Here is a 12331-nt window from a genome sequence, read left to right on the forward strand (position 1 = left end):
TGTTTATACCCCGCAGACATCTGCAGCTATTTCTTTCTGCTTTGGTCATTATTACTTACAGGATTCTTTAGCCTTTATTTTTTCATTTTTTGCTCAGACGTTTCCTGGCTATTCTTGTGTCTCTAAGCACTCTCTAAATATTTCTGAGTAAGTGGTGCAGAACTGAGCACAATATTCTAGAAACCTCCTCAATCAGTAACATGAAATACTTTCCTGATGTAAAATGATATTTTTCATAGCTTAAATTTCAAACAATATCACAATTTGATAGAGTTCTATCAAAGGCAACTCTGAGTTATCTTTAGTCCAAGTTTGCTTTAAAATGGGAGCAGAGACACTTGGGCTATTCCCAGGAGTGCTAACACTGAAAGGGCAAGTGAATGGGAGCTTGATATAGAGCTGCGTGGCTTAGTAGCTCCACGAAAAAGCAACTGGTGTTCCCTGACCTAACCCATTACCTCTGTAGGGCACGGCAGGGCCTTTGTCACATGAATTTACTGACTTGGGTTGCAATGAATCCGTGGAGCTTTACCCTGCACAGTCACTGACTTTTTGTCCTCTCCACTATTTGTATATTCAGAGGTATTGCAGTATAATTTTTGCAGTGTAAAATGGTATTTAGTTTATGGTTTATTCCAGATACGAAATTACATTTTAAGAAGCAATACTAACTCACCTCCAGGACTGTAAAGTATCAGAAGGAATCTCCTAAAGCGTAAATATTTTTTAAAAACTGGTCATGAGGCTTTTATGCTCTGTCAAACATAATTTGAAAATAGGGAGTAACATTTCTACCTTGTAGAAGTGTTGAAGTTTGCACAGAAAAAGAAACTGGAATTGGAAATAGATAGGGCATTGTTATTCCATGAGGGATTAGATATGCACTGGCAACCAAGTGCATTTACTTTGTTTTCTAAGCATAATCCCCAAGAATCAGTCATGTAGTCACACTGAATTCTTCCAGACTGAACAGGTAAGAAGAAAGGACACTTTCCACGCAACTGTATTGTAAAAGAAATTAATGACATGCGAGTCCCACTTCTACCCTCATTTTTCTCTTTTTGCCAGACTGTGCCTCCTTGAGATGACCAAAGATCAGGAAGGAAGTAGGTCCAATTTTGGTGTCAGGTTTTACAGTTAATCGCTTTGATTTCTAGATCTGTCTGCAGTGTGTTTTTATTTGTTGGTCGTGAAAATTTTATTCAATTCTGTTAGCAGCAGGAATTGGATGGCTAACTTGTCATCTAAAAAAGCCCAGAATAAACCCTGCAGCAGCCACTAGTACAGTGATGAATCTGTACAGCTCTGTGGTAAGCTGCAGTTGCATTATTATTTGTATTATCAGAGTGCTTTTTGAACAAAAAGCACAGAACAAAAAGAGCCTCTGACCAGGAGAGCCTGCAATGTAAGGAAAGAAGGACTGAAAGGATAGCTGAGGGATACGCTGCCAGGAGGCTGGAAAGCCGTTTCAGCAAATAACTGTTCCTAATTATGCCTCCAGGCATGTCTCAGACAGAGCTAGAACCCTGCCCCAGATCCGGTGCATTAACTTTGTAACATCTACGCCCAGCAAGTGCCTTCTCTCAACCTCCTTCTTTCTTTTCGTCTCTGAACATTGTTACTCAGTGAACAACTGGTTGCTTCTAAAATACTAGTCTTGAAACTTTGAAAAAGCTTTTTCGGCGGAGACAAATTATCCAGTAGATTTGATCATCTTACAGTGCACACTAAGGTTTCAATATGTCTTGACATACATTTCACTTACTTCATAAATTTTGGAACGGCAGGTTTTGCTTTCACAGCCAGATGGATCAAACCAAACAGAGCCGAGCTTAGGTTATGTTGACAATACTCAAAGTGAAGTGTGCAGAATCACATGCATCTTCATCTCATCCATTAAAATATTCACATACGTTCTTAAAGTGTAAGTTTCTGAGGAGAGAGGGGAAGACAGAACTTGCTAACTACATGGCTGTGAACCAAAAACGATCACTGGAGGCTGGCATGCTGGGTGGACACAAGCATTTGTGTGGATTTCTTTGGAAGGGAACCCTTATGCTCAAGTGTAGAGATGTCTCTGCATAATAAACTAAGCCAAGGGAAAAAGCAGGAACAGTGAACCCACTTGATCTCAGGTGAGCATAATTGCTTAAGTTTGAAATAAAATAGCTCTTCTCACAAATCACACAACTCGCACCGAGAACAGGAATCTGAATACAGAAGGCAGACACCATTGGTAAGAGAGTTCATTCAGCCTAAGGATAGCAAAGTATTCACCACTACAGAGAAATTTTGGGACTTAAAAAATGGGAAAAAAAACCCCAAAACACAACCCTGTAATTATCTGGAAAGATGTACATGACTGCATCCATAGCGCACATCTGCTTATTCGGGAAATCAAGAGTGGATTCACAGACATCATGACTTCCTTACTTTGGTTCTACCATGAAAACAGACCAAGGACCAGGGACTGCGTAACCAATAGTCAAATCTGGTGCTGGGGTAGAAGAGCTTGAAGCAAATAATTCTCATCACCCTTGAAGATCTCATAGGATTCACCATGCCGAGAAGCAGTTTCTGCAGCCTCTTTGACAATAAAAAAGCTGCAACTGAGATGGATTTCTCTTCTCTTAGTTCCCTGCCACTGAATTCATAACAGAAGGAGATGGTGCAATCCTTGAAAAAAATCACTGTTTCAAGATTTAGGTTTGCATGGAAGTGTACAGTGTCAGAGCTTTTAAATAAAAAAAAAAAAAAAAAAAAAATTCCTTTACTCCAGCATTGCAAAATTAAGCAGAAGGGAAAAAAAAAAAAATCACTATAAGCAACTTCGATTAGTGATCTGCCTTCTCCTTCTGAGATATATTTTGTCTTAATGCTCCAGAGAGCTCTGCACTCAGCAGTGAAGTTTCTCAGCAGTGGATCAATATGAATGAGGGAGCATGGGGCAGCACTGCTCCCCTGACCCAGCTCTCCCCTGCAAGACACTTCTGAAGTGCAGACTGTGCACACTTGTGAATGAGCAGAACTTCCACAGGATTCCTTTGGAATAGAAAATACTTGGCATCTCTTAGGCCCAGGTGCATAAGGAAGTAGGAAAACAGATACATAGACTATTATCATCCTTAAGAATAAAACTTACACTGCTTTGCTAAAGGCCTCAAAGGCCGCAGAACATCAGTACTGAGTTGTGAAATTCTATGCCTAGGACCTGATGCTTCTCCTAGGCTCAAAGGAGCTAAGGACTACCACATCCAACTGCTTTATTTTTCCAAAAATTGATTTTTCAGAAAAACCACTCCAACACACCACCACCAAGCCAAACAAGACAAGCCATAGATTCTAGCAAATGCAAAGCTAACAAAAACCATTGAACTAACAGGAAAAAGACTGAAATTTGGTTTCTTCGTAACAGACACAGTGCTAGCACTGTAAGGCTCCTCACACTTAAAACCGTTAACAGGAATCAACTGTGCTGGAAAGAACATCCACTGGTCAATCAGTGTTCCCTTTCTTTCATGTTTTCACTGTAGAACAAGAGGGCTGAGATATGCAGCATCTTTATACAGCTGCTGTGCCCGAGAAGTATTGTGTAAATGAATGATGTGCATAGTTGAGCCAACCAGTAAGAATGGGCAAATGTAGTTACCATTTTGGCACAAGTAGAGTTTCTTGCGTAGCTACAGCGGAGTATGCCAGCGCTGCTATTTGACATACATGCTCTCTTTACAGATTTCCTACGGAGGGCCATGCTCATCCCACAGCCCCAGGGTGGTAGGCAGCGTTGTGTATGCAAACATTTCCGAATCCCAGTCCTTTCCACATGTAATATCTATATGCGTATCAACATAAAGTACAGACCAGGGGCATTTGAACACATAAAAAAGGTAGCCTCCTCTCTGTTTGCCTGGCAGTCCACAGAGATACAATGTGGAACTTGGCTATTACTAGACACACGGTTACCATGCAAGGTTTTTGTCTTCATACACCACAGATAAGCTGTAAAATTGATCTTGGCGCCAAGCTTATTCCATGGGGTTTGGTTGTATCTAGCTCTACGCAGGTGCAGAACAGGAGAAGGAAGCACGCGTGGAATTTCCAGCATTGCCCTGGCAGTCCCAGAGGTCTTGTACTCGAGGCAGAGCCAGCTCTCCTGCGTCCCCGTCACCCCTCTGCAGCCACTCTCCTCTGGCCGAGGACTTTTATCCAGCTTGCTGTTTCAATCATCACTACGCTCCTTTTAAGAATGAAAGCTGGGCTGTATCCACCTTACTAGAATTCTTAATTCACAGAAGTCGCTACATAAACCAAATTGCTTTTAGAAGTTAAATGTTAAGATGACTGACTGGTGAAGCATTCTATACACTGGCAGCAGCCCATAAAATATGTGAAACCATTTTTATAACTTGTTTTAAAGTTATATTTTAGTTTTGAGATCTAATTCTATTTTCTTCTGCCTCACAGTGCATAATATTCCACACCACGGTATGGGAAACAATTCACTCATGAAGTTAAATCAGTCTTCCCAGGACATCAGACAGCTACAGAAACACCACAGTTAACAATATTCCTTTTCTTTGCCTCTTTTTAAGGGCAGAATGTACATTTCACTTATTGTATCAGCCAAGTCATTATAAAATACCTTAGGAGCTTCAGGTCAAATTCAGAAAGAATATATGTACACACAGAGTAAGCACATTGATCAATGGCACAAAGGTACTATGGCTAATGGATTGGGCATGTAAAATGATTTATCAGAACAAAGGTTCTTAATAGTTAATTCATTATGTCATTTAAAGAGGTGATTAAAAAGACTTTTTCAATCTCCCCAAAGGAAAGATTTACAGCTCAGTGCAACTGAATAGACATGAGTCTCTCTGGTGGCTCTGCAACTGAAACATTTGATGACACATCTATCATTTCTTTACTGATAACCTTTTACATGATCCTCTAGATAAACAAGCAATTAACTTACAGAATTAGACTTCCTCCTGCGACAGGAACCATCCCGTGTCTTGACAGTTCAGGCTTTCTGGCACCTTTTAGCCATTCTGCCTTAACGCAAAGTATATCTAAGCCTCTCTTCTGAGGCAAATATTTGGGTCATTCCTATGCAAGAGTAATTGAAAAGATATGTCACTGTATTTTTTAAATTTATATCCTAGCGGTAGGCTTTACCATGGGAAGTTCCGATTTCTTTCCACATACGCTACACAGGGTGAAAAGACACTTAACGGGTTTTAAACAACTGTAGCAATTTAAGCTGTGCTGACTAATGTGGATGAATTTGTAATATAGTGAATAAACAATTAGCGCTTAGGGGAGAAATCTGTTATTAAACTAAATTAGATTCTATTAAACGAAAGATTAGGCCACCAATGCACTAAGGAAATAACAAAAAAGTGACAGCACTGGTTTTGGAACATGGAAGAAGATTGATCTGACCAAATGCGAATGTTTGTATTTGATCTTAGTCACTCTAGTAGCATTTTATGAACAACAAAACCAAATACATACTTTTAAGGCGCAATTCACTTAACCTGTGCCTGCCTAAAGATGAGCTATTTTTCTATATTGTCTGCTACGGAAGTTAGAGGACTAGCTCCGATGTCTACATTATAAACCTCAAAATCTGGGCAAGATGACAGACTGTGCAAGTGAAGGAGACTAAAATGCAACGAATTTATTCTTTCTGGCTAAATCCTCTCCATTATCAGAACGCTGTTTGGCACAGATGATACGCAAAGAGGATAGCTCTTGTTGTCCAATTCTTCAATGACTCTTAATGTCAAAAGACTGCAGATGCAATCCTGTATTGCCCATTTCAATGCACATATACTATGAGATGCATTGCCTACGCGCTCACAAAATAGATCAAGAAAAAAGATAACATTCCCCTCCCAATAATGGATACGGTTAATATAAAGCTTTTTCCTTTGCAACTACAAAGGAGTAATTACAAGTATAGAAAAAGATGGGGCTTACATGAAGAAAGTGAAGAGATGCCTATCCTGACTTCAATTCAAAATGTCTCCTTTGAAAAGCACACAAAGGACAAGACAGTCAAGAAGAGATCACACAGCTAATTATTTGGAAAAAATAATTTCACAGTGTTCTAGTATTTTATTTTGAAAATGTGATCATTTCTTTTCTCAAGGAAATACAGAAAGTGTGTTTATTGGGGAAATGAAGGGAAAGGTAGACCAACTTACTGCCTAGACTATCAACTCTGCACAAACTGCCAAGAGGAAAAAAAAAAATCACATTTAGTTTTCCCCCTATTATCAGTTGCTTTTCCCCTGGGAAAATCTCAATGCTTTATAGTCATAAAAATTCCACAAAGAGTAACTGTAACAAAAAAAGATATTAAATTAGTAGACCATCAGCCAGGACAATCATGGTCTATTAAGATAAACTTAGTCTGTGGATATCTAGATAGATTTTCTCTGTATGTCCATTTAAATGAATTATTTGCACTGCACAGGCCCTTAGTCTTCTAAAAGACGCAAGGAAAATAAAATATAACATTGTCACAGCGTAATGGTCCCTCCTGCCTGACAGACATTAGGAGAGAAAAAAAGTTCCTGAAAAATGAACGTCAAGATGACATTACCAGGCTTATTTTCAAAGTGGAAAGCAATTAAGACTATAAAAATGTTCTCTTCCATTATTTCTATTATACCAGAGGAAGATAAAATAAATAAATATGAAGATGGATGGTTATTGTTGATGCACAGTGACAGCTAATCAGTATGTTACATTGAAGAACTACATCCTAACAGTCCAGATTTTATACACTGACAGGCAAATCTGTAACAATCAGGTAGCCTAAAAATCTGAAGTACAGTTTCAAGTTGTCTGGGTCTTCTTTTTTTTTTTTTTTTTTTTTAATTGAAGAAGTTGTGGTAGACCTAGAATAAACTTCATCTGTTTAACAAAACAAACCATTTATTAGTTTTACAGGATTTAGGTTCATAAACTATGTCAACAGATTTTCAGAAGGGCTCTTTACACTTGTGTCCCTGACACTATAGATACTTAAGCTGAAGTACCACCACTTCTGCACCTCTTAAAGATGAGGCAAAGGCACACATTTTAGAGGGTTTGCTTTTGACTTGACCTCTTCTGAGGTCAATACATAATACTGATAAAAAATTACCACTTAACATTATGATAGTAATTTTCATAAGGGCTCAACTCCAATTCACAAACTTTCAAGAAGAGGGCAGTTTAGCCTAACATCCAAATATTAACTATTCTGGCCACTTTGCAAATCTCATTTAGGTATTTGAAGAAGAAATTCTCTTGAAAACCTGATCTTAAATGCAGTGAGGATCTCCCTCCTTGTAGACAGTCAAAAAGCACCTGGACATGGCCCTGCTTGAGCAGGGGGGTTGGACCAGATGACGTCCAGAGGTGCCTTCCAACCTCAGCCACTCTGCGATTCTGTGAATTGCAATGTAACAACTACCCCGTGCTTCTTCAATCCTACAGGACATCTTCTGTTGTGATGGCTCTCTATTTAAACTCTTACAAAGAAAGAGCAGTACAGACATAGCTTTCAACTTGCTCACCTAACTTGTGCCTGAACATTAGGGGCTCAAAGCGAATCTAGGTTCTCTATGCACTCAACAGAGAGAAGCCTTTGTCTCAGAAGACCCAAGACAAATGCCGCCTTCTTGAGTTAGACAGTGAATCATTAACGAGCGATCGTTTTTGCTATCAGTTCTGCATTAACCCTCCAGTTTCTGACCTCTGTCCTATCCCAGAGGAATGGGCAGAACTGATCCTAAAGGTCCTCTCGCTGTTGGGAGCTTTCTGAAGTGTTTTAGGTTACTTTGCATTAATAGAGCACATGTAGAAACGTTCACCTTACTCTCAGCAAGCTCACCGTCCTACCAGATGTGAGTATATCCAGAAAATACTAAACAGGAGACATGTCAAACAAAATTAAAACACAAAAAAGTACTACACCCCATTCTATATCGCTAGTATTTAAAATGTAAGCTTAGCAGAAATGAGATAATCTTGAGTACTGAAATTATACATAGTCTACATTTAGCAACCTATTTTCACACTTGCAGAGCACAATTCTGTCACAGTCAATGCAGCAGAACTCAGTAAAACACTCCTGTTTAATAGGAAGTCATTTATCCACAAATACACTTTACAATAATGGATTTTCAACTACCACAAATTGATTTTATTTCATCCCTTCCACATGTCATTGTGCCACAGAGGATAACTCCTTTGATATTAATAGTAATGAAGATGCATTGCATCTGACAGTCCTTAAAACATGTTTAATAGAACATTTTAACTTTAAGTAGATGAAGAATCAGAAGGGAACACTTTTTCAGATTCCACTGTTTCAGAACACAGTTCTGTATAAATGAAATTATCCTACTTAAAAGTTATTTCCACTTTGATATTATTTCTACTTAATTTGACAGTTTTATTTTGGGAAGATAACATTCTGACATACTGCAAATTATTTTCCCAAAACAATACAGCTTATCCTTTTGTATCTGTTTTAATCAAATTTGTCTCAATAGCCTCCTGCTTCTCGTAAGTAATTCTAGCAATTGATCATCCTAACTTATCCTAAAATGACAATCCTAAGGTGCCACTCACAAACAACACAAAACATACTGTTTCAAACTGCTACTGCACAACCCAGTGAGAGGTTTATTCAGGCTTTATTTAGGAAAACACCTACTTATCAAGGAGGTATATCTTATTTATAATTGCATGTACAAAGAATGTTTTGGAAAAGAGCGTATGCTGCAATTTTAAAGCAAATTAAAGTGTAACTACAAGTTCAAACCTTTTGTTTAAGGAAGCAATGTATGCAGGGTTACTGCAGCTTGACAAATATATTAACACTGAAAAAAACCCAAAAACCTAGTTAAAAATGAAACAAAAATGACCATCAACTGCACGCAGTGCTGTCTTTGCCTTTCCTTTTCCCTGTTCCTCTTTCTATTATGAAAGTTCTACCACCACATTCTCCCTCTTAGCAGAAACAGGGCAACAATCAGCATCTTACCTATTTTTAGCTTCTAGACCAAGTACCAGTTTTGCAAGGTGATCTCTCACTACCTGCTTTGTAACAACACTCTTCCCAAAAAGAAAGCGAGGTACACAGCAAGAAATAAAGAGGTTAATCCTTCTGACCTGTAACTACCACCTCACTCGAACAGCACAATAGAGAGTGAAAAATGGCTTTCCGGAATGTACAACTTAAAGTATTAACATAGAAATTGTCGAGTCATTTAGTGACAGAACAAGCTTTTAAGACCAATATTAACATAAACCTTGCTTGCAAGCAAGAACCATAAAACAAGAGATAAGAAAGGTGAAATGCTGCAACCAACTCCTGACATCTGAAACCTATTTGAAACAGCTACTAATCCAGTCTATTCCTCAAAATTTATGTTGACATTTACTTTTGCTCACCGCATTTACCTCCTACTTGTAAGACTACCATGCATGTTACATATGAATAGCTCTTGGGTGCAGCCCTGAAGTCCTGTGCTGTTTTCAAATGCCACTGAAGCTTGTGCTTAGATAGAAGCTATCATCAGACTAGAGAGTTCAACACTCTGCCATCATGTTTAGAATTGTGCATGATGGGTGGGGTGAGGTGTGTGTGAAAACACTACCACTCTTACTCCCCTTTTCTTTATCAGTTACTTAGCAACTAGTCGTCTTCAGTTTCCTTTTGGGAGACTATTTTCCATATATAGTAAGGGGAACGGAATTCAGAGGTGCCCCCATACCCATTTATAGAACTTAGCTCAGTAGGGACTTGCGTGCCACTTGAGAGAAAACAAGTGACAGTAACCAGTGAGTCGTCTTATCTTACATTCTTTTCTAGTACAGGTACAAGTGACACTGCACGGACTCTCCTCCAGCCTGGAGGTTGAAGGAACTGCTACACCTGGAATCAGTTCAAAGCCAGACAGACTGGCTTCTCTCTCAAGGCCCAAACAGTTTGCATTGCTACTTACTGATCTGCATCCTCCGTGAGTTCCAAGTATTAATAACCATTCACTTTAAGATAAAAAAAAAAAAGGCACTTTGCTGTAATTACCATTAGTTTGTGCACGTACTTTACCTGTACATCATTGGTGTTCATTCTTGTTCCCTCCTTCCCAACGAAGATGTCATCTATGTCAACCAGAATGTACCTATCCAAGGAGAGTCTGAGCTTCTTTCCAGACAGGAAAGAGATGGCATCTATGAAAATGAGCTTGTGCAGCCAAAAATTCAAGTTATTGCCGAAAAGGACTCGTTGAATCCCATCGTGGAGCCCCAGGTCATGAATTACTGTGGCATGGAGAGCACTTTTAGCAGCAGGTGGTGAAAGGTTTTCCGGTGTCTTTACTTTTGCAAATATCACAGGTTGATAAGCTGTATAATTAATCTGGAAAACTGCCCAGTCATTTCCAAGCAAGGGACCTTTCTCGAGCTTAGAAGATTTAGTCACATGGAGCAGTGGGGAATGAGGGTTAATGCAACAGTCCTTAATACCCAGATTGCTGTGGACATGGAAAGGAAAGCCCTTCAACTGAAAGCTCTGCAAGCTGTTCTCATTGCCTTTGTGAAATCCAATAACACCTACACCATATTCTATACAGTACTTATCTAGAAGGCCTCTGTTCCAAGAGTCCATATTCACATACTTTAGAATATTTTCATATACTATGAGAGCATATTTGCCTTTATTTTTGTCTATAAGCACTGGGAGGTCACCTTTCCCAGGTGCAATCTCAATGTGAAACTGAAATCTGCTAGATTCTAAAATGGTTATTATATCTTGGCCTAATGTTGAATACTGACTTTCCACAAACACCAGCACTACAAGATCTGTCCTCAGGGGATCAACAGGCTTCACGGTCTTCATCTCCATCAGCTTGTATGGCAACAGTTGAAGATCACCACATTCCACTTCTGAAGAGATTTCAGAAAGTTCATTTTCCTGTTTGTAGCCATTATACAAGTAGTATGCTGAAATAACTATGCTCACCATACAAAAAGTGGCCAGCAAAATAACTGTTCTTTGAAAATGTCTGTGAAGTTTCATGATAAAACTCATGTTGTTTACTTGCCTTAGATTGTTCTCGACAGCAGCATTAAAAACAAACACAGATTCTCAACAACTTGTTCCAGTCCTCTGAAATATTTATGTCACCATTGCAGCACGCACATCTATCTTCCACAAAGCTTTACAGAAGGTATAGTCTAAAAGAAAAGAAAACCAGAGATTTAATTAAGGCATCACACTTGTGAAGTATCATCACGCTTAAACTAATGGCGAGCAAAGAAATCACTGCCAACAGAGGTTTGGGAATGCACAGCTCCAAACATGAATAGTTTCTTTTTGAAATTTTGCACTAGTAGCGTCATTTCTTCCTGCTCCCACTAGTTGTTACGTGCATTTGAAGTATCGAAATCTCACAGGCTCCTCACCCCAGAGGATCAAGTAAAAAAGGGTACACACAGGAGGCACAGAAAAGCAAGATGTGGCGGCAAAGAACTTACTGTTTTTCTGAAAACTTTTAACCCAAGGATAAAAGTTAACTCCTAGTAGACAATTGCCAACAACCTAAACATCGAAGAAAATTTACAACCTTCTTCCTTGCACCCCCAAGAAGCTGGGGGAACATCAGTCTACATGATTAAACAAATTGTCTTATATTAATTTTTGAAGAAGCAAGAAGTTCTTAACAAAACACGTACATTTTAACCGTTGTATACATACATACTGACATACTTTACCTTACATATATTATAGGAGTATTTTTAAAACAAAACTACGTTTTTTCCTGCAACACTGCAAGTAAACAAATAGCATTTTACTGGACTCTGTACTGTTTTGCAAATTGCTGGAAGCACTTTGTGTTTCTTTGTATTAAAAAAAGCACAAAATAATCCAGCTCTTAAATTTGAGAAAAGAGAGTAATAAATCAAAAGCTAACTTAAGAGGCAGATCACCTAAGGATATACTTATGCTTTAACTTGTACCTAAGGAAAGCAGTAATTTTTCAAGCCAACAGTACAATTGCTGTCAAAAGTTTCTAGTAAAACAACTGAAAAATGTGACAGGCATAAAATAATTAAGTAATGTAAGTTATAAAGGAAGGTTAAAAGTGGATTTTGAAAAATACTAAGGGTATGAAGAGCTAGAACATGCTATTGTAACTTCACAATGTAGGACACATCCATTCCCATTTGTAAATGGGACCAAGACAAGCTCTGTGTGTAACATTAACATGGTCATTTCCTGACTGCGTGCTTAATCCTTATTGCTCAGGTTTTTTAAAAA

At 38.6% G+C, this 12331-nt stretch overlaps 1 protein-coding gene across 2 annotated transcripts in view; it reads right to left on the bottom strand.

Moving 5' to 3' along the window:
- LOC104019134 (N-deacetylase and N-sulfotransferase 3) overlaps nucleotides 1–12331 on the bottom strand; it is a 355872-nt gene that overhangs the window by 53176 nt on the left and 290365 nt on the right. For both annotated transcript variants that reach the window (XM_009472364.2, XM_087737226.1), the window contains one exon: nucleotides 10121–11247. In XM_009472364.2, coding sequence (XP_009470639.1) covers nucleotides 10121–11101 — 981 coding nt within the window. In that variant the 5' untranslated portion in view covers nucleotides 11102–11247. The remainder of the gene's footprint in view (nucleotides 1–10120; nucleotides 11248–12331) is intronic.

This window comes from Nipponia nippon, unplaced genomic scaffold (assembly GCF_047370975.1).
Source record: "Nipponia nippon isolate SJK-2023a ecotype South Korea unplaced genomic scaffold, ASM4737097v1 scaffold_6, whole genome shotgun sequence".
Classification (NCBI taxonomy): Eukaryota; Metazoa; Chordata; class Aves; order Pelecaniformes; family Threskiornithidae; genus Nipponia; species Nipponia nippon.